The sequence below is a fragment of the Marmota flaviventris genome, chromosome 1 (assembly GCF_047511675.1).
Source record: "Marmota flaviventris isolate mMarFla1 chromosome 1, mMarFla1.hap1, whole genome shotgun sequence".
Classification (NCBI taxonomy): Eukaryota; Metazoa; Chordata; class Mammalia; order Rodentia; family Sciuridae; genus Marmota; species Marmota flaviventris.
In genome coordinates this window covers 76,409,732-76,433,926 of record NC_092498.1, presented here as the reverse complement: position 1 = coordinate 76,433,926, position 24,195 = coordinate 76,409,732, and the positions used below count along the sequence as shown (strand labels likewise).

General features: G+C 33.4%; 1 protein-coding gene across 3 annotated transcripts in view; it reads left to right on the top strand.

Annotated features, from left to right (window-relative positions):
* Crppa (CDP-L-ribitol pyrophosphorylase A) overlaps window positions 1-23,150 on the top strand; it is a 312,498-nt gene extending 289,348 nt beyond the window's left edge. For all 3 annotated transcript variants that reach the window (XM_071608033.1, XM_071608031.1, XM_027932651.2), the window contains one exon: window positions 20,230-23,150. In XM_071608033.1, coding sequence (XP_071464134.1) covers window positions 20,230-20,334 — 105 coding nt within the window. In that variant the 3' untranslated portion in view covers window positions 20,335-23,150. The remainder of the gene's footprint in view (window positions 1-20,229) is intronic.
* Window positions 23,151-24,195: the final 1,045 nt, after the last annotated feature.

Below are 24,195 nucleotides of genomic sequence, written 5' to 3'. Positions count from 1 at the left end.
TGAATAAACAAATAAAAGGAAGAAAGATTTTATAGTTCTTCTTTTCCTTTTGATTGTGTGTGTTCTATATAACACTCAAATTATTCTTTATGAAATTAGTATATCCAGGAAACTGGAGAATTATGCTTTCGGCTGAGAGAATGGAAAACATGTTAGCATTTCCTTTGTAGAGTTTCCAGGGTGCCACAGGAGATTTCTAATGTGCTGCTTTTTGTGTTCTCCCCAGATCTTTTTCAGTTTATTATAATGCTGGAGCAATAATTAAATGTTGCTTAGCCTTTCCTATGCCCTACACCTCACTGAAAACATGTCAGCAGAGAAAGCAAACATTCATTATTTCTCAATATAAAACAGATCCTGCCAACGATCATGCCAAACCCCACCAACCATAACAGTCAGATCAATGTATGTTTTGGTTTAAATTTTTATTTTTGTCTTTGCTGTAATTGCTCAACTCTGGTATTTGTTGTTCCCTGTAGTTTATCATTTTATGGCATGACAGTTCCTGAAATTGACAAGCTTCCTGACTACCTTTGTAATGTATATGTGTGGCCATATAAACTACAAGGGAAAATGACATTTTGACTCAGTAAATATTTGCTTTATGTCCACTACATCTGTTTTACAGAACTCCTTTTAGAATTTTATTCCCCAATTATCATACTAAAAAATGCCTACTTCTACCTTTTGTCTGGATGTTACAAATTCTGAAATCATTAGTGTCCCAATTTTCAAGTTAGGGAATTTATTATTATTTTGAATCAAGAGATTTATTCACCGATTAATTTTTATTCATGTCATAAAATATAAATTAACTTTTTTTTCCATTCTGGAGGTGAAAGATCTACATGCCATTGAAGGTATGAATGTTAACTCATAGTTTTCTGTTGCTAAATTATCTAACATCTCAAGAGGAACTGCAGTTTTTAAAAATTTGATGTTAAAATACACAAAAATTAATGGATCCAAACTGTAAACACAAAGAGGTTTTCTTGGATAAGACTGTCTCCAATAGAGTTATTGAATAGTTAGATGCTATAGATCTGATTTTCTGGTTTGAAGTTTATATTCAGTCATTATCAATGTGAATTTAAATTGACTTATTCGACCTTTGTTGATTTAAAAGTGTCTAAATGATGGAATTTACCTCATAGGCTTTATTATATTTTATTTACTCTTTTCCTAGTGATTTTGTAAGATACAATACTGTTTTACTGCTGATAACTTTTGGTTTTTAATGCAATTTTACTTTTTTATTACTTAAAATGGGTGATTTAATATATTAAGGCGTGTCTTTATAAAGAAAATCAGAGATTCAGTACCACTTTCAACCCTGTTCATTACCTCTTCACATTCTAAGATTTTGTCATATAATTTTAAGAGCCTTATGTTTACAAAATTTTTAGTCATATTGCTTTACTTCATAACCTATTAAACTGTCTATCTTTACATAATAATTTATATTTTTCTGTTATATTAAATATTATTCTGATGCGTGTTAAAGGTGATAAGGAAGACTTTATTCAAGGGATCATTATGATAGGCTTTTGCTGTATGGGAGAGAAATTGGATTCAACTCTGAATACAAGGTGACATGCAGATTTATGGTGTGAGGAGGGAGGCAGCAAATGGAAATAAAGTGTTGGAGAACAATGATAACAACAATGTCATAACTTTTCTTGCTGTTTTTTTGAGGCAATAGTCTACAAATTGCACACAAAGTTGATTCTAATAGCCTACCATGAATTTTTTTTTTACATTTCTTTTATTCAAATACTGATGTATCTTTAGTATAATGATGGGATTTAATGTTTTAAAATGACTAAAAAGAAGCATCAGGGTAAGGGGGGTTGTGGTCTAACCACCTTCATAAGATTCTTGCTGAAGTTAAGCCATGGTGATCAAATATCACCTGGGGAATGCTGGGAGCTGAGAAATTTGGTAAGGTAGCAAGTTTGCTAGATAGTGTGTAGAATGAGGGTGGTTCTTGCTAAATCTGGGTGAAAATCTTGATGACTTTAGAGCCTGACTAGTTTGATCAAGGTGAAAGTCATTATCAGTAACAATCTGTTAGGGCCAATGAATAACAAGATGCAATTTTCTTCCTAATGACTTTTTACAATATAAAGTTCCATAATATCACTCTCTCTTGATTTCCTTGTATAAAGTGTACCCATTTCTTCTTAGAAAGAAAAATCTTAGAACCCTTGCCAGTTTCTTTGCTTCTGCTAGATCCTTGGTGCTGCAGATTCTCAGAACACTTGCCTGTGTTTTCCCTGGGAATCCTCACCCACTTCCATGGTCTTAAATGTCCCTCATCTGCAGGTGATTCTTTCCCAAGTTCCATACTCATATGTATAATCCCCTGCTCGATTTCTCCTTTTGAGGGTCTCCTTGGCATCTGATGTTTATCCAAAAGAGTCTTCATTGCTCCCAACATCCAAAACCTCCTTCTGTTGAATTTAACTTTCTATAAGTTTTGTAGTGACCTTCTCTCTGTGATGCTGGTTTTTGTGTTTTAAGGGAGCCATGCTTTATTTTGGTAAATGCCTGTCTGGTATATATCCTGTAGTCACTAAGTTTCAGCCCTTTGTGTCCCTGTGTTTTTGTCATGACTGCTAAAAAGGTGATATGCCTGCATTTAGTGTTCAATCTAACATGACAACATCCGTGCTTCCACCCATTAGCTTGGACCATTTACCTTTATTGAAATTGGAAAAATATTTGGATTTGTTTTATTCACTGAGCTGTTTGCTTTCTGTTTGTCCCACTTTTCTAGTATTTTTTTAACGACTTGATTAAATTGTCTTTTCATTTTTAAAATTTTTTATCATTTTTAACTTTCACCTTGAGATCATTTCCATTTTACCAAAAGTTCCAAAAACTATATAAAGAATTTCTGTATGCTCTTGACTCAGAATTCCTAATGCTGATACCTTATTTCACCACACTATGAAAATCAGGACCTTAACATTGATTGAACTCTATTATTTCATCTTCCAGTCTTATTCAAGTTTTGTTGCTTGTTTTACTAATAAACATTTTTTCTGATTCAGGATCTGATTCTAAAACACAGGTTGCATTTTGTTATCATGTACTCTGAGTTTCTTTTAATGTGGGATACATCAGTCTTTAGTGACTTTGTTTTGATACGTAGTAGCTTGTTATTTTGTACAATTTCTCATTTTAGATTTCCCTGCTCTTTTTTGGTGAATAAACACAGCATAAGTGTTTTCAGCAAGAATACCACAGAAGTAATGTTGTGTTTTTCTCAGTGCATCATGTCTGGAGCCATATGATGTTTATCTGTCTCATTACTGTTGATTTTAACTTTGATCACCTGGTTAAGGTGGTGTCTGCCAGGTTTTTTCCACTAAGAATTTATTTTTACCTTTAGCATGAATTATCATTTATGGGAGATACCCTGAGAGAATGTAAAATCCTGATTTTTTTATCATACTCTTTCAGGCTAATTTTTAGTAAACATTGATGATTCTTATTGAAAATCATTATATGGTGTTGCTTGTTGAATTGTGTTTTTCTGTTTCTATCAGTGTTCCACTTTTTATTAACTGGAATTCTATAATAAGATTTCTTTTCTATGCCATTGGTCTGCCTATACCTTCTTCCTTCCTTCATTCTTTCCTCAATGAACTTGTGGGTATTTTATAGATTTTACTTTTTAGTGTTATTTTGTTCCAGTTTTCACAGATTTAACTATTGTGAGGTCCTTTGTTGGCCGTTTCTATTGTTTTTGCAATGCCTTCATCAAATTTTGAACACTTCCTTACTTTCTGGCACCAAGAGATAATTCACATCTTGTCCTTTCCCTTGCTTATCCTTGGAATCAGCAATTTCTCTAAGCCCACATTTCTTTTATTAAAAGATGGTATTTAGAAACCATGATCTGAGCACTAAGAGTGCTTACTGTTCCTAGTGTGCCATTATTTGTATTCCCTTTCAGTGGATAGAACTAGGAATTGTATGTATTTTTACATACAGAAATATAGTCATCTCTTTCTATATCCATGTGTATATTTTTTATGTAATATATATTCTAAATTAAGAAAATGAGTTTACCTTAACATCTTTATTTCCACAGTGCAACATCATGGGATCTTTCTAGCATCCTCCTTCCCTTATATATAGACTTATTCCTCAAAGTTTGTTTTCTTACTTGTTCAACCTAGAGTACACAGAAGTGTAATTTCAGAATTGATAGCCCATACCTCTGGGAAGACAAATTTACTAGAGGATAATACTTGTATGCAACTCCTACAGGATAGAATAAAAGTACAATTTTCTAAATTTGATTATTTTCTTGCCACCTTCTTCAGTCTGGCTATTTATAAAATAATTCAGTTCAGTTGATGATGTTTATAATCCATTTTGGATCACTCTCAACTCCTGTGCAATCTAATTGTTTATTGATATTTATTTCAGAGTATGTGAAACTAGAATGTTTGTGATAGTCAGAACTATGTAAAAATGCTTTTCAGTCTTCTGCTTTGTAGTCCCCTTCTTGGGTGAGAGGGTGGTCGAATCTTTTTTTTTTTTTTTTTCTTTTTTTGTGAAATACTATGATTCAGTTATTTCCCATTTATTTTTTGTGGAGTTGCCTAATTTACCTATACCTAAATCAATGCTGCCCTCTTCTGTCAGTGTAGCAATATGCAGGTGTTGAAGGTAATTTGTCTTAATGTTGGAGGGAGTTATGTGTCCTCCTATGTTTAGTTCTCTTTTGTATCTCAGGACCCTAATTATTTTTCCTTTTGGTTCTTTTCCCTTTCAATATTCAATTGCCATAGATTTTTTTTTTCTCTACTTGTGTGCTGCTCTCTCCCAGGAGTAGGCTGCCACTTAAAATCAAGTATAGATCAGTTCTGCTGGTTGCACAATCAGACTTTTTTGTGTCTTCACGCTTCAGTCAGGATTACCTTTTTGAGTGGTGAATTTAGATCAGTTTTATACCCAAATAGCCCCTTCATCCTTCTGTCCATGTTTCTTTCAGACTGCTTTAGCCTCAAAAATGTCTGACAGCGCAGGAATATAAGGGCTCATTAACATTGGGTGTTTCTCTCTCCCTCTCCTCTCCTCCCCTCCAGTCCCCTCCCCTCCTCTCTTCTTCTCCCTCCCTCCCTCCCTCCCTCCCTCTCTCCCTCTCTCTCCCTCTCTCTCCTTCCCTCTCTCCTTCCCTCCTCCCCCTCCCCCTTCCTCTCTCCCTCTCCCTTTCTCCCTCTCCTTCTCTCCCTCCTCTTCTCATTTTGAGAAACCCCACTGGCTTTAGCCACCTGCAAGCCCCTAGTGGTTTTTATTCCATTTTTTTCTCCTTTTTTAGAAGTTTTACATCCTATTTTTAGACATTTAGTAGATCTTTTTAAATTTCACTTTGCATGTTTATATGACAATTTAAAGATAGTATTTTAGTCACGTTCTCAAATCTTTATTCAGTGTTAGGTCATTTTAAGTTTATTCACTCAACTCCCACCTTTTATGCTACTGTTCTTATCCAGTATTTTTATCTTGTTCTTTTAAATATCTTCTATATTTAGATTGTATTTTAATTTTTTTCTGGAGACTGATTGTTTTTACATTTACATGGTTATTTTAAAGCTATTTTTTTTATTTGCCATGGTTTTCTCTTAGACTTTTGAGACTTTTTTTCCTTCTACCTGAGGTACATCATTTAGCCAGTAGGATTTTTATGTGTGAGCTCCAATGTTACGTTAATCTGAGGGAACATGTATTTTATCTTCATTCTTGAAAAATAGTTTGCACATGGGGGGTATGTCTAAACATTCTAATTCTATAGCATTTGGAGGGGTTATTTTTTGCATTTTGCTTTTAGCACTTCAAAAATGTCATTTTGTTCTTTCTGTCATCATTGTAGTAAAAAATGTTTTTAGACTTAAATTGTCATCTATAGATATGTTCTTTCTATCTACTTTAAGTTTCTATTTAATTTAGTGCTCCAAAGTTTTCCTTTTTAAAAATTTTCCTTTTTATCTACTTTGAGACTCACTAGGTTTCCTTTGTGAATGAATCCATGTGTTCTATACTTATAGAAAATTTTAGACCCATTCTCCTTTATTATTTTTCCTCATTGTCTTCTATTCTCCCTTTTGGAGATTCTGATTAAATATATGTTAAACATTAGTATATCTTCCAAACTTCTTTACCTCCTTTTACATTTTCCACTGCATATTCATTTTAGGTAATTTCCTTAATTCTGTCTTCAGTTTCAGTAATTCTCTCTCCGGCTATATCTAATTTAATGTCTGATCCATCCTTTGAGTTTTTTTTTTCTAAAATTCAACAGTGTTTTTAATATGTAAAATTTTATTTTAATGTTCAAATCTATACATATTTGAGACTTTATGTTTGAGATGTTTGTAATCTAGGTATGTTTGAAAGACGTGCTTTTTATTTTATATCTAAACATATTACATAGTTTTAAAGTTTTTATGTCTGAAAATTCTAATGCTGGATTTATTTTTATGTATAATTGGTCTCATGGTTTATTTATAGTTTATAATTATGAGCATATTTGTTTCTATATTTGTCTGACTTGCCTGAGTTACATATTCCATAGGAAAAAGAATTATGTCTGTCTGCACATATAACCATACATAGAGCCTGGCATTAGGGAGGTTTCTGAAATATAGTCATTGAATGAATAACAGCGTTTTCCTGCCATACTTATTTCATCATTTAATGGTGTAAAGTTTTTAAGTATGCTCCTTTTTAAAGAAAGGCTCCATGAATCAGTATGCCTTCATGGTCCTTTTACATATCGCTGCATCTACATTTTTGTTGATCTCACAGCTAGGATTTTTAGTTCACAGTCTTTTCCTTTGATCTATTTTCTGTTTTTTAGCATTTTAGAGAAGTTATGCATCAGCCATCTTGTCTGTTGAAAATAATCTATATTGTCTGCTGGAGGCTGTTAAATTTTCTATCTTTAAATATGACATATCCTCTGAGTATGGCTTCTTTTTGTTGTTCTTTCACTAATTTTGCAAGATACTAAATGGTATCTCTCTGTAGATGCTTACCTTAATTTAACTCTGTGTTTTCCCCTTCATAATTATAATGATTTTCATAATATTTTCAAAATATTGAAGGAAACATTTTAAGCTTCCCAGGCTTCCCTTAAATAATTTGGTTTTGTCACTTATACTTTTCTCTCAGTGTTTTCACTGTTTATTCTTCTGAGTTCCAGATATTTTCAAGTCTGGCTTGTGTTTGTATAATTCAATTTTTTATTACCTTGAATAAGGTTTTTAAATTCAAGATACATTTATTTAATATCTACATTCAGTCTTTCCTGCATCAGATTATCCCTACTTTGTTTCCATTTCTTTGAAGCATCTTCTTTTATCTTTAAGAACGAAAATAAATATCTAACAAATTTTATTGTTGCACTCAAAATCATTGTTTTCTAGAGAGTTATGTAATTCTGATTATTCCAGAAAGTTCTTTCCACCTAGATAATTGTCTCATGTATCTGCTGATTTTATCTCTACCTCTTAATTAGGAAGAAGCTCTGCAGACACTAATTCTACCATATGTAACCTTGAAAAAGGATTGTTTCTGCTCTCCATTATAGAATTACAGAAGGACCTTTGCCAGTGTAGTATTTTGTTTTTATTTATTTACTTGTTTTTCTTTTTCTTTTTTTTTTTTTTTTTTTTTTTTTGCCAGCTAAGACAAAAATTGGCATCAGTCTACTCAAGAAAATTCTTTGTACAGGTGGAAATTCACATCTTTCTTTTGGAAAATAATTAAAGTTTTTAAGACAGTGGTAAACACTTTTTTTGTTGTTTGTTTTTGTGAAACTTGGAGACTTTGCATACTAATTTCCAACCCATTTAGCCAGCACTCAAAGAGTCTAATGATCATTAACCACAGGTCTTTTCTTTAATAATTGAACACAAATCTCTATCAATAATTCCCCCAACACACACATACACACACACACTCTCTTGCCTCCCCTCCCCCTCTCCATTTTTCTACCAAGTACATATATTTGAATGGGTCCATTTCCCATTTGAGTTCCTTTTTATTGCATTAAATTTCTAACTAAAAATTTGATACTAATATCTAGGGGATATAGCTCATGGTAGAGCACTGACCTATAGTGCAAGGCTCTGGGTTCAGTCCCCAGCACATTAAACAAAACAAAACAAAACAAACAAACAAAACAAGCAAACAAAACCCAAATAAGCTCTTATGTTTTGGGTATGAGGTGTTTCCCAAAAGCTCATGTATGAGACAATGTAGCAATATTCAAAGGATTAGATAATGATAGCTGTAACCTCATGAGTAGTTTCATCCATTTTTGAATTAATAATTTGATTACTGGGTGGTAACTGTAGGCAGGTGAGGCATGGCTGGAGAAGTAGCTCACTGGGGATGTGCCTTTGGCAATTATCTTTTATACCTGACTCTTCAAGCTCTCCCTCTCTGCTTCCTGGCTATCAGGAGCAGACTGCTTTTCTCTACCACACCCTTCCATCATGATGTTCTGCCTCACTCAGGTCCAGAGCAATGGTGTTGACTTACCATAGACTGAACCTCTGAAACGGCAACCAAATAAACTTACTCCTCTAAGTTGTTCTTGTCAGGTATCTAAGTCACAGTAATGAAATGCTGACTAACACACACACACACACACACCAAAAAAAAAAAAAAGAAAGAAAAGAAAAAAACAAAACTCTTTGAAACTAAATTTTATGGGAACAAAACTTAACTAGTCTTTCATCAGTTAAATTATTAATGTTATTCTCCTAACATCCACTTAATAAATGCTTTAAATAAGCTTTCCAGCCTTTGTATCATTTATCATGTTATCTAAAATAGTAACCATTGCCAACCAATATCTATTGTAGCTTGTTTGTTTATAAAGTCACCCTGTGTAAGAGGATGTCTCCCTTGTTATCTGCCCTTGTTCCCTTGAATTGAGGTATTAATATATGTTTTTCAGTCCCTTATGCTTACTTCTAAGACCAGATATTCTTTCAGAGGAGGGGAAATCATGCAGCACAAATTCCTTGTTTTTTGACATCCTTTCCTGTTTCCAAATACAGATACAGATTTTTCTAATTTTAGGATGTTATTTATTTTACATTATTTATTTAAAATGTTTAATGTTTGAAAGATGTTTTAATGGTTGTTTATAAAGTTGGATCTTTATAGGATTAGATAATCAATCTAGTTAGTAAATATTTATTAATTATATATAATATGAACATAGTATTTTATTTGAGGTTAGAACACAACTTGGGAGAATTATCTTTTGGTACATTTTAGTGGAAAAAATAACTTGGGTAAATATGCAAAACTAATAAAAATATTACTAAGGAATTTTGAGGAAAATTATAACAACATGAATTGCTGATGTGTGGTTAAGTAGATGACTTCATAAGCGACCCTGTTACAGTTGGATCTTAGAAAGCAATCTAAATTAGATAATTAATTGGAAGCCATTTTTCTGGAGGTGTTAATAGTGATCAAACCAGTATTGCTAAGAAAGTGAATTCTTTATAGTACAGGTTTGAGAATTGCAGTTAGAAGGGTGGATGAGGTTGATTATGTGTGGTCTTTTGAATGCTAAGATGAAATCCTGAAAATAATATGGTTTAAAATAGTTGTTCTAGTGATCTTAGAGCAGTAGCCAGGGGCAAATAGAAGCCATTCTACTAAATCTAGGTATAGAATGCTATATATGGAGGTTTAGCATGTTTGGAGTACCACTGATGAACTGGTGAGAGTGTCACAATAGAAAACTTGTAGGATGTGGTAATTGTTGGGTGAGTTGTACAAGATCAAAACAGTTTTGCTAATTCAAAGGAACATTGTTTATGAGACCACTTTTTCAACTTTATTAAGCTGTAGAATTGATATTGTAAATATTGTTGTAAAAAATAAAGTATGATAGTTTGATAAGTTCCAGATCTAGAAATTTTATTCAATAATTAATTGCTTGGGCCTCAGACCAGATGTCTGGTGCTTTTGGCTGCCCTCATTTTACCCCATTTGTAATCTTGTGTTGCATACTCTGGTTTGGGGGTTTGGGTTTTTACTAATTTTTTACTATTTCTAATTTCAGTTTCTGCTCAGCAAAGTATCAATTCTGTTCCCAGGGTCTTGTTTCTGTTTTATCCATCCCAGGTTGATTCTTTTTTCCTAATTAGCTCATTTGACAGAAACTTATTGAGCAACTATTGTATTGTCAGGGCCTGTGCTAGACTTGGAGATTAAAGGAAACTAAAACTGTTGTATGATGATAGCTAATCAGTAAATCCAAGTACATTTTCACTAGTATTGTGTTATCTTGATTTTTTTTGAGGCAGTTGTTTCAAAGGAGCATGGGGGAAATGCTTTTCATTTGGAGAGGGCTGTTTTGTTTTTCTCAAACCCTATCAATAGGTGATTACTTTTCTTGTAGTTTCAGAAATTGAGGAATACTGAACATTTCTTTTTATCGCCACTAGGGGACAGTATGTCACCACTACAATTTTTTTCTCTCATATCAATGTGTGTGTGTGTGTGTGTGTGTGTGTGTGTATACTGATATGAGAGAAATTTTTTAATATTAGTAGTATTACTGTTGTAAGATCATTAACAAGCTTGGTTGGAAGTTTATAAAGTCTGCCACTTAAGATTTGTGTACACTGCACATTTATGAATAAGGTTACATATGTACAGATATAGCTGCAAATATTTAATTTATTTAGTGTCTTTGAAATTTTGTAACATTTAGAGAAAAAAATTCACATGGGTTTACCAAAACAAGATCACAAACTGATATTAGTATTGAACAGTAAGCAATTTGAATTTCAGAATTTTGTAACTCATGGAAATTGAATTAGGTGTTAGGTGTGGAATTTGCTTAAACAATGCAATGTTTACCCTTCCAGAAGGATTGTGTAATCTCCTGAAACATCTGAAGTCTAAATATATACACATACATTTTAACTTTATAGTCTTTTAACAGAATGCATTGTGTTCTATAAGAGTGATGTCTATGGAGGATGATTATTTCTAAAAATTTCCTTTCAAGTGTCTATAAGGATTTGAAGAACAATGGCCTCATAGTTCTTCCTAGTATTGTTTTAGACAGAATTCTATAAAATCTACATAAATTGGATTTTAACAGCCTAATTACACTTCTTTAAGTACTTAACATTTGCATAAGACTGTGACAAGATTTAATATTTAAAATATAAATGCTCCCTCTGGGAATAGTTTCTTCAAAACTTGTCTTTTGAGAAAATTAAAAGGGACCGTTACTAAGGAGCTGTGAAAACACAAGTATCATAGAATATCAACAACTGGTATATTTATTTGTAGACTGTGACTTACTGGTAATTTACTTCTGGAACTGTAGCTGTTACTGGTCCAAACATCATGGAGGAAGCTGCAGAGGAGGTTTAAAAAAAAAAAAAAAGAGCTGCTATTGAGGTATTGCTGTCATTCCCAAACTCCTGTCAAATTAAAGGACCTCTACTTTCCTTGCTTTGCTTAAAGTTTGATAAAGGATTAGAAGTCCCCTGAGAATTGCTACATTCAGACTACACTGCTTTGCTAAAGATAACAGATACAGTCAACATAAAGACATCAATTTACAATAAAGTCATGATAAAAACATGAAAGACCAAAGTACTATATAGGATTCCACTGACAAAACAGAATCACTATGACTACATTTAGAATTATCCTATTTGTTTAAGACATAACTGAACTTAGAATTTTCTTTTGTTCATCTTTCATCTAACCTTGTATATTTCATCCTAATCTTGAACTTCATCTTGAAATTGTGTAGGAAATAGAAACTTTTAGTTAGTATTTCTCTAGGTAAGACTCTTAGTAAACTCTAACCCTGAATAACTTAGTTTGAGGATCTAGAACATTAAAAATAGCATTTTATGTTTTTTTTTCTTTTTGGTACTTTTCCTAATATTCTTAAAATCCAACTTTTAAGAAACTTTTTAAGGTCTCAGTGAACTATTGGTAGATGCTGAATAAAATTAAGTACAAATCTTTAGTTACTTTCAGCTTGACTTCCACAATATTTTTCATAACATTTCATGCAATATAAGGTTAAGACTTATAGATTTTTAATATGTTTCTTTTGGGGGCCTTTTACTGAAGATTAGAAATTTTAAGAAAATAAATATTTCTTTTTATAGATTTTGAACATATTTCTGAAGAGAAATGCTCTCTGGAAATTTGGAAAATGTTTTATATTTTTTATTTTATATGCTAAAACAAATTGAATTCCTGAGCCCAAACAACTTTAAAACTAAATTTAAAATGATTTGTTTTTCTCATGAGAAGCATAAAATAAATTCATTATGGAGATTTTTTAAATATAGCAAAGCACAAAGAAAAAAATGTCATAAAATCCATCATCCAGAAATATTTCTTTTAGCATTTGATATTTTTTCTTTTGCATATTTTCAGAAAACTGACTACTTACAGAGAATGCTTTATTCCCTTTTAAGCTTGTGTCTATTTTTGCTATAATATAGTTGTAACCAAGAAAAAGAGTTAATGCTGTATTTTCAGTTATAAGTTAAATTTTTATTATTGTATGAGAGGATAGAGTTTTGAATTTTTGAAATTAAAAAATATTGACATTATTAGGAAGTGAACAGGATGATTAAACAAGTAATGATAGTCATGACAATAATTTAAACTTAAGAAAAAAATGCATACCTTAGTACATCTTATATCATTAAATAGCCTCCTGTTGTTGTTGTTGTTGTTGTTTTTAATTTTATTCAACAAATACATTCTTTTGATTTTTGTGTGTGAATACATAAACAGTGGTATGCAGTCTCTACAGTTTATGCTCTTCATAGCTAATGAACTGAAATTGAGAGAAACCTGAACCCTGGAAATTAAAGTTGCTGAAGTATCAAAGTGAATAAACTGCTGGTAAATTTAATTTGGGTAGCTTTTATTTACTTTTTAACACATTTCTTGAAATGCTTGTGATACTGATGTGCCACTATAAGAATGATTATGATACAAATTCAGTATGTCTTCTGTCCTTTGACTCAGGCTTTTTGTTATTATTGTTGTTTTTAACCTGTCTTTGGGAGCACTAATACTCTCTGACTCTGTCTCTTGTTAAACCTGTCCAGATAATTCTTAATTTCAAGTCTCATTTTTTACAATTTAGAAATATTCCTTATTATAGACTCTATGTTCAAAATGTTAATTTTCCCTTTTCATCAACATTTTTATTTCTTCTTCTGTTCTTTAGCATGTGAATTACAGTTGTTTTGAAACCCTTGCATATTGATTCCAGAATGAATATCATTTCTGGATCTGTTTAAATTGATTATTCATTTTCTCTTAATTATGGGTTCCTTTTTCCCCTGTCTCTTTGCCTGCTGCTTGTTTGCTTGTTTAGTAGTGTTTTGTTCCATGCCACACTTTAGTAAGAAAACATAAACGCTCTAGATTGTTTTAGCTTCCAGTAAAGAATATAAAAATTTGTTCCTGCAGGCAATTGTATTACTCGGAGATCACCTTGATCTGTGGAAGTTGTTACTTTCTTGGGGCAAGTCCACTTCAGTTTTGCCTTTATTCCTAAGCCAAGGTCATGGCCTTTCAGAGATCTCAACTGGAAGCTGTAGGTGTACACCAAGGTCTCTTCATTCTAGCTAAACTCAAATCTAATCTCTTCTTTCTCAGCCCAGTGCAGCTTTGAATTCTCTGCTCAATTCTCCAGCCTCTCAGCCATTGTTCTCTGCAAGTCTTCATTTGAGTCTTTAACTGGACATGGAGTTAGGAGCTGAGCAAGGACTAAAGGAGGATTTTTAGCAAATTATTAGGACTTTTGTGCAACTGCTTCCTGTCAGGGATATTACTTGCACATTGCACAAATTCAGCCCATCTTGCCAACTCAAAATTGTAATCTATCTTTTATGCTCAAAGGCATTTCCTATTCTCTCTCTGGTCTCTTTTCTTTGTTTTTTGGAAAATTGATCTCAATAAATCATTTGTTGTGAATGTTAGCTACTAGGCTTTTCTTTCAAGGATTATAGACCAGGCTTTGGTTACTATGCAAGAACTCAATCAGTAATTTTTCAGATGTAATAGTTGTGTATGTTAATCAGCTTCTCTATCATAGTTGAAGTCAGTACACCCTATAAAAATAATATTCATTACTTGTTAATATTGAATATTTAGTAGGTGTGAGTGCTTCACTATGTGTCTCATCTAATTCATCACACACACACACACACACACACACACACACACAAAACAACTGTGAGGTAGGTAATACTATTATCCTGATTTTAGATGAATATGTGGTGTCAGTCAGCTTTCTGTCCCTGTAACAAAGATCCAAGATAAACATCTTAGAGGAGGAAAGGTTGGTTTATCAAGACTCCCAGTTTCAGTCCATGATGTCTGTGGTGACATATTACCTCATGTAATATGAGAAGCACTTGGTAGAGAAGGCTTGATCACCTTGTGGCAGCCAGTTAGCAGAGAGGAAAAGAAGCAGTGGCCAAGGTCCCACTGTCACCCCCAATGTCCTAACTTCCTTCTCTCAAGCCCAGACTCATGAAGGTTCCACCACCTCCCAATAGCACCTCCCAATAGCTAAGCCTTTATCACATGGGCTTTTGGAGGACATTTAAGATCCAAACCAAAATACAGAGAGCTAATACAACAATAATTTTCTCAAAGTCCACTTAAAATTGTCAAACTTGGTGTATGAATGCCAGCATTTTATCTGTTTCATAATATATTAAAGGAATATCCTATTTTATTCAAGGAACATACAAATGAGCAAGTGCACACAAATAACCTTTGTAATGTGAGTTTTATAATTCTAACACATAACCATTTCTACTATCAAGAAAAAGTTACTTTTTTAAAAAAGAATATTTTAGATTTACAGAAAAACTAAGATGATATAGAGTTTCTGTGAACCCTGTACCTGGTTTCCCCTATAATGCCAATGAACCAACATTGGTATATTATTATCAACAGTTCTTAATTTATTCAGATTTTCTTTGTTTCATCTACTGGATTTTTCTAATTTAGTGTACCACCTTACTTTTAATTTGCTCCTTAGGTTGTTGGCCAGGATAGTTTTTCAGACTTTTTGGTGATCTTGAACAGTGTTTTAGCTTTTATTTAAAATATATTAAGTACATATGAATATATTAAATATATTATATACATATGAATATATTAAATACATATGAATTGTATGTATTAATGGGATTCAGTGTGATATTTCTGTACACAAGTGTAGCGTGCATTGGTCAGTCAACTTGCCCTTTTCTACTCCCCCCTCCTATACACACTTTCTATATCTAATAGTCATTATTCTGCTTTCAGATTAGCTTTTTTCAGCTTCCACATTGACAGTTTTTAGGAGTACTTGTTGGGGGTGTGAGAAGCACCGTCTGGAATCTATCTGATGTTTTTCTCATAGTCTGGGGCTAAGGTTGACTGGAGCAAGACTATCAAAGAAAATGTCATTTTCATATATCAAGAGTGCATATTACCAATATAACTGTTCATTGCTCATACTGACCTAATTTTCTTAGTTTAATATTAAACACTTTTATTCTAAAATATTTGGAACTCACCAAGAAGTATGTTTTATATGTTCTCATTTTTCAATCATGTATCCTCTGCTCCCCACCATCCTCAAGGATTCAAACAACTTATATTTTGCATATCCATTTGCAGCAATACATACTTTTCAAAAAACAACTTTTGATGTATGATTCACATATAATTTACCCGTTAAAAGCAGGAAATCTAATGGTTTTTAATTTGTTTAGAGATGTACAACCATCACCAAAATCAGGATTGGAACATTATCATCACCCAAGAAAGAAACTTCATAACTAATGGTAGTTATTCCCTATTTCTCTTCACTTCCCACATAAGCTTTCCCTCTACCCTTAAGCCTGCTCAGTTATATATCTGAGTTTTTGTCTCTGTGTATTTATCTATTCTGGGTTATTTTATAAATCACTCTTACCTAACTGTAATTATATAGTCTTTGACCAACATCTTCCTCTTTTCCCTACTCTATAACCACCCAAGCCTCTGGTTAAAACTTTTATACTGTGTATTTCTGTGAGATCATATAATATTTGTCTTTAAGTACCTGGTTTATTTCATTTAACATTATGTTCTCTAAGTTCATCCATGTTGTTGGAAATGACAGGAATTCATTCTTTCTACTATTCTATCATGTAAATATAAGGCATTTTCTTTTCCATTCATTCACTGAGGGACTCTTAGTCTGATTTTGGTGATTCTGAATATTGCTATAATGAACATAGAACAGTAGATGTCTGTTCAAGATAATGATTTTATTTCCTTAGGATATATAGCTAGTAGTTGGACTATTGGAAGTCAGTTCTATTTTTAATATTTTGAGGAACCTCCATACTGTTTTTCATAATGGCTGTACTAATTTACCTTCCCACAAACAGTGTGAAAGGGTCTCCTGTACTTCACTTCTTTGCCCACATTTGTTTTTCTTTTGCCTTTTTGATAATAGCCCTTCTATCTGGAATGAGATGACATCTCAATGTGGTTTTGGTTTGCCTTTAATAGGTATATGAGCAAAATGCTTAACTTCACCAGTCATTAGAAAAATGCTTTTTTAAGAGAAACATTTGACTTTGCATTTTTCTATGTTATCAAGAGAAGGAGTTTTAAGATGAGTTTAACAATTTATAAATTGTGCATCTTTGTGCATAATAGAATTTTCTGAGTATGTGTGTGTGTTACCATGTTGTCCAATCAATTTTTAAATTCCCAGATTTTTAAGGAGAAAAAAATAATCGAATGAGTTCAGGCAAAATGGAAAAACAATCAGTGGAATGGCATAGAGTCTTCTCACTGAATCTTTCAAAATAAAGCCTATAAAAATTGCAGAAATAAATTAATCTTTAATAGAACATCTTAAGTTATTAACTAAAATGTGTGTTATAGAGCTGTCTAAATGAGCAGATAAAATTTATTCTGTTATAGAAATATGATTTTGCTAATACCCAGATTTTAAACACTTAATTTCTTCATTTGTTATTGTGCTGCTTTCATAATGACAAGTATAAACTGGTTTCAAAAGAGCTATAGAAATAGACTTTTTTTTTTTAGAGTTTTGTAGTTACACATAGTAGTTGGGTTCTTTCCAACAAACTCATACATGCATGGAATTTGATTCCCCTTTTCCTCCCTCTTCCCTTCTCCTTATTCGACTAGACTTCCTTTTGCTCATATTTATTTATATTTGATTGGTTCTTTTTACTTGTGCATAACAGTGAAATTCCCTGTGGTATATTTATGTGCACATAACATGATGTTTTAAAGAACTTTAAAGATTTCTCCCCTTTCCCATCCCTCCTTTCTGCTTCTCAATTTTCTTTTTCTACACTGCTGATCTTCCCTGTATCTTTATAATGTCCTATCCTTCCCTCCCCCTTTCCTTTATTTTTTAATCTAGTTTCCTCATATGAGAGAATACATTTAACCTTTAAGTTGATTTTGGCTTATTTCACTTAACATAATATTCTTCATTTCCATCCATTTACTGGCAGGTGCCATAATTTCATTCATCTTTATGGCTGAGTAGAACTCCATTGTGTGTGTGTGTGTGTGTGTGTGTGTGTATGTATCACAATTTCTTAATCTATTCATCTGTTCATGGGGACCTGGTTTGAATCCATAATTTAGCTACTGTAAATTGTGAAACTATAAACATTGAGGTGTGCGTATCTCTATAATGTGCCAATCTTAGATCTTTTAGGAAAATACCAAGGAATGAGATATCTGGGTCATATGGTTGTTCCATCCCTAGTGTTTTGAGGAATCTCCATACTGATTTCCAGAGTGGTTATACTCATCTGCAGTTCCACTAACAATGTACAAGTGTTCCTTTTTCTCCACAACCTTGCTAGCATTTATTATTGTTTATATTCTTGATCATTCCCAAAGAGGAAAGCTTAATTATTATTATCTGTGTTATCAATTTAATAAATGAGACTAGAGAGTAAATGTGAATTATAGACCCTCCCACACTGTAGTTAATTGATCAAATATAACAAATACATGCCAATAGGTTGCATTTCGTTCGGGTTTAGAATACTTTTTTGTATGTTTATGAATGATGTGACATGGATGATATCTACTTCAATATATGCATGTAATATTTTAAGACCAAACATTCTTAACTTTACAATGATTTGTTTATATGTGATTTAGGACTTGTGATATTCTGGAAACCAGAAAAATATTTTAAATCCAATATTGAAATGTCACATAAAAACAAATTGCAAGAAACAAAATAACCCACTGTTCAGCCATTGTGGGTCTTCACAGTTCTACTCAGGGATGAATTGATGGATTTTTTTTTTTTTTACACTACTGAGGATTGAAGCTAGGGCCTTGCATGTGTTAGGCAAGGACTTGACCACTGAGCTACATCCCCAGTCAGCGACTGGGGAAATTGATGGGACCGAACAGCTCAAGCAGAGGTGACCTCTCACCATCATCCTCATAGATAAAGAACCCAGAGCCAGAGTTGGTGGAGGCATGGTCCTGGTGGTGAGGCTTCAAGAAATAATTTTTCTCAGTACTATTGCCAGGCTTCAAGCTAAATATGCAAATAGGAGTAAACATAGTAAGAAACAGCAGTCAATGTCAACATATGAGTTAAACTGAAAGAGCGATGATATCTCTATCATAGTCAGAGCCTTCTTTGCTTTGGATTTCTCATAATTTATGGAGTGCAACCATGTGTTAGGCATTGAGCTAAAGTGTTCCATATTCAGAGATAAAATGAAAAATTCTTTACATTACAAAATCATCATCTGGTGGAATAAGTGGCCAACTAAAAAGACTTAAAATGCAGTATGCTAGAGGAATTTGCAGCTGTGGAAACAGTCACCTCACCCAAACTGGGCTGTAGGATAAGAGGCAGAAAAGATTTTAGGAGTCAGAGATACCTGAATTGAACCACAAAGAGTAATTAGGTTAGCCAAGCTAAGGGGGTTGCTAGAAAGCTTTTATGGCAAAAGAATCAGCTGGTGCAGAGGGATGCAAGCTCAGAAAAATCGTTTGTGTTGGCAATTTTAAATAGTCCTATGTGGCTTAGAGAATGGAATGATTTAAAGTTGTGGCAAGAAGTTGAAAGGATAATCGATGTTTCATTAGCAGGTAGAGGAATTAGACTTTTTCCTGAGGCTAAAAGTTAGCCTTCAAGGGATTTTAGGTGGGAGAGTAATGTAATTTTAAAATTTAAAATCACTTAAAATACATTTTAAAATAAGTATTTTGACTGCTTCATGAGAATGGGGATAGAAGACGGCCCATCTCCAGAGAGACTGTTATGAGACTGTTCCTGTAACTGAGGACAGAGTTGTTCTGCTGGCAGTGGTATTTGGAGTGTCGTCCTCCTTAATACCATATCCTTATGAGCAAAGAGGAAAAAAATGGTAGGAAGTAGATGCAGTAGATGGTAAGGATCTATTGGATGTTGGGTTAGGGTATTAAGGATGACACCAGAGTTCATAGATGGACTACCATATCCATACGTGTTTAAAAAATACATAACAGTTCATAAGGTAGAGATCTTAAAGTTACTAGTTTTGTCTCCACTTTCCCTTTTCATTCACATTATAATCTTCATACATTCAGGAAGCCTAAATAGTTAGAATAAACAGATTTTCACAAGCAATATAATTTCAATGGTAAAACCACATCTTGGCAACTTGTGAGATAATTTCATGATTTTTCCTGATCCTTACTTCACAAACAACAGGTTTTTCCCCACGCCAGTACTTACAGACAGTTCATAACCAAGTTGGAGAACACTCAGAAATAAGAGAAGGAAACACTTGCATCATTGAGGAAATATTCACACTTCAGTGGAGAGCCAAAATTGGTCAGAAATTGGATTAGGGGAAAATAATCTTGTTTCTGTTAGCATTTGAAATTGTATCAGTATTTTTCTTTATATCTTTAGCAGATATATATTGTCTGTAATGAAAAGCAATTGCAAAAGCACTTCCCCTTTATTTAGGGGACTGAGTTTATGCCAGTTAGCAAAGTTCAGGGTTGTAAATTCCAAGTCCATACAGCAGCAGATCTTGCAAAGTGGCTCCTTATCACATTTAATGTATGTCATGTTTTTTGTACTGAAATAATTATTGTTTTACTTATTTTCAGGATGAGCAGAAGCTACAGGAGAGTTTAAGGCAAGGTGCCATCATTATTGCTGCCTTAATTAAAGAAAGAAATTCTGCACTCATTGGCCAGCTGCTGGTAGCATGAAGATGACAGGATATTAGGCCTCCAAAAATATTTGCTTAATTTGTTTAAGTATCTGTGTTGTGTTTTATCCCCTTCCCTTCTCCCCCTTATATGTGATAGAATATTTTCTATATCTTGTGATTTATAGTATGTGATGCTTTGATTATAAAAGTGGATAAGAGTTGCTCTCTGTGAAATTGTGCGTGTCAAATATAAATTGCCTGAACCAGGAAAGAGTACATGGTAGAAAATAACAAAGGCTGAAAGGTCAAGTTGAAATAATGAACCTTCTAGGAATGAGAATTTAGAAAGCTTCAGTGATTATCTTAATTCTGTTTATTAATCATACTATATTGAAGCTGATAAATAAGTCTTTAGACTTCTCAATTTATTAAAATTGTCTTTTCACCATTTGATATTTTTCTTTTTTGTGTTATATTGATATTTTTCACACCTTCAGAACAAAGGCAGGGGTGTGTGTGACAGGAAATAGAACTGTTTCAGTTTTCTTCACTATTTGCCTTCCGTTCCTCTATATCTCTAAAGGAGAGGCAATCTCCTCCTGCTTTTCTATTATTTTTAAATTTTGTAACCTCTTTGGTTTATGAAATGTAATTTTGATTTACATTTTTTTAATGAATCTCTCATTTTTCTGAGTACATTTAAATGTCTGGAAGGTTTCATAGAAGTTCAGTGTTTTTAGTCATTCCTGGTTGTCAGCCTTTTGCAAAGCACATCATAGAGTCAAATTAGTTACTCTTTCAATTCAGATACTGCCTCCTTGTTAAACAAAGTTCTTATTCTTTCTAATTTCTATTGACATATAGGTCTTGAATATTAATATCTTTCTTTACACTGAATAATTATGTGCATATAATCATTAAAATGCCTTTTATTTTATACATATATTTATTTTAAAAAAATAGATCAGATCATACCAGTTCTTAGGTTGCATGTGGAAATTATACAACTTGCATGAATTATTTTCAGCTAAAGATAGACAAAAAGATAAAATATCAACCTTGTGAAATTTCTTTTTTCCCTGTATTCCTCAAGTATCAGTATAGTAACTGAATTTATATTTTACATTTAAATAATCATGAGTAGATTATAATGGGCATGGAATAATTATTGTAATTCATTCTCCTAAATGAAAAGGATTGTTTGAATGTAGGTTGGATCTATTTGCCTGGTCTCACCACTTTTCCTTTCTCTAGGGATGTTAGGAGACACAAATCAGTTAACTCACACTGTTTAGAGTGAAGTATGTGGGCAATGTGTAGGTTTGGCTAGAATATCTGTGTCCCTTTGGAGGTGATAATTGTGATGAGAGGAGCAGCAGCAGCAAAGGGCCACACCCTGTGCCTGTTGAAGTCTTCAGAGAACATGTTTTAAGACCTTGAAAATGCTCAGAAAGGCAGAAGGGGGGAAGCATTACCTGTGTCTGCAGTACAGCATAGTCACCTTACTGTCCAAGGTGCTAGCTCTGGCAACATAGATCTCAACAAAGGGACTATGATATCAGGCACAGATTTATCTGGCGCAGTCTGTGATCCACAACATTGAAAATTAAAAAGAGCGAGACCCACCCACCTCCCATTTTCACCCCCCTCTGCTTTCACTGTTCAGATGAGAAAGTTGGGGTTCAGGCATCGTAATTTACCTTGCCCAATGTCATGGGGCTCCATTGTAAAGGAGGCAGGGCTTAAACTCAGAATGACATACATTTTAACTTATATCCAAGCATAACAATGACTCCTGGCAAAGACTTCCAAAAGAGAGGTTGTGACATGTACATCAGAATGTCAGAATCTTGGAGTGAGCATCTAGGAATAGACAAAACTGGGAGACTCCTCTGTCCAATAACCAGATGGAAGTCCTGGGGCTTCTGGCTTCCAAGCCACCTTTCCAGTATATGGTAGGCAGGAGTTAAGGGATAGAGAGACTTATTGGCTAATATGTAAAGATAAATTATTTTATTGATTGTTAAGAGATAAAACATAACTGCAATGTTACTTGTTTATCAATGCTTTATAAATTTAATTACTGTAATTAAAACCTGTCCAGTTTCTATTTTCCAAGACTGCTTAAAAAAAGAATAGTAGTTATGCCTTAGGATTGCTTTAATTGCTTCTAGTTGTGGGAAGTTTTGTGGAAAGACTTTTATTTGTAAATGTATGGTACTTAGTTAAATGAAATTCACTTTCTTAGGAATTCAAGCCAGAGCAATACCATCTTGTATTGGTAAGAGGTAGTAGGTTTCTTCCGCCCCATTAATGTGTTCAATTTAGAGGTAATGCAAGTATACCCATCTACAGGTAAAAGTCAGACTTCTACATCCCGTCAGAGCCATTGTTATTGCAGCCATTTTAAGCATTTTTGCATTGGTTTAACAGTAAAATTCTTTTTTGATTCTACTATATTGTCACTGTGAAATTTTACTTCACATATATAAGTAATCATCATTTAAAGATAAAATTGTAGAACATTTTCTATTAAAAATGTGTAAATTTCATTCTGTTCTAATGTTTAAACTAATTGTGGATTTATGGAAGGATAAATGATAACATTTTAACTGAACCATTAGAACCCATTTGGAAGAAAGACTGAAGTCATTTTAAAAGTTCATTTTGGAAATAAGTAGAATAAATGAAAAAAATAATTTTACTTTGCTAGCATGACTTTAGAAGTGGCTATGTAGATGGTGGTGGTTAGCATTGTACCATTTTGTATACATTCTTATACATGTTAGTTTAAAAACTGAAAAATGTATGCATATTTTTAATATGAAAAGTAAAAAAAAACTAATAAAGATTCTAAATATGTTCTCTCTCCAAAACAACACAGAAATAATTGACAAATTATTTATATTTTTAAATCTAATGACATTTGCTCATTTTTAATGTGTACATATTTATTCAAATTTAGTCACAACAAATATCATGCTCTCAAAAATACAGTAGTGTTTGGAAAGCTAGAATTTGGAGTCCCAATCTACTGTTCTGTTAAAAAATAGTTTAAAAATTGTAAAATAATAAAAAATTATAAACCAGAAGTGTAAGTTAGATCTCTTTCTTCTTTCCGTCATTTTTATCATGTTTCCTAGCAGCTATATTTTAGTGGCTACTAAATATACAAGAGTTATATTTGAGCTCAGGGGAAAAGAGTACTGTACTCACTTCATGACATCTTTGGTGAGTGTTATTGTTCAGAAGCACTCTTGTCCTCCCCTTTCCTTCCTCCGGAGGATTATGTGATTACCTCTTGACTTTGGGATTCATTGTGAGAACTGTTTTGACCCATGGAGTGAGTCAGAAATGACGGCGTGCTACTTACTAAACTAAACTTGTAGCTAAATTTCAAAATACTGCATGCATTTGGCTTGTTTTCTTACACTTCTGCCACCATAGTGAGAACACCAGCCTAGCCTGCTGCCGCAGAAAGAGGAGCATCTGGGTGGAGCACCTGGGCCAGCTGGCCTCCAACTAACCACACATGGCTGGAGAGCCCAGCTGAGATCAGCAGAGCCACCTTGCTCAGTTCAGTGGACCTCCAGCAGACACCTGAGTTAAATAAATGTGCTTGTTTGTTTTTGCTAGTACTGAGGACTTAGTCTTTTTTCTTGGTACCGGGGATTGAACCCTGAGATGCTTCACCACTGAGCCACATCCCTAGCCCTTTTTTGTATTTTATTTAAAGACCAGGAGTCTCTCTGAATTGCTCACACTGACCTTGAACCATGATCCTCCTGCTTCAGCCTCCCCAGCTGCTGGGATTACAGGCATGTACCACCTCGCTTGGCGAGGACTCAGTCTTATTACACCCTTTGTTAATCAAGGAAAGAAAATTTATGGTAATCTGTGGTTTATATGTCCCCACAGG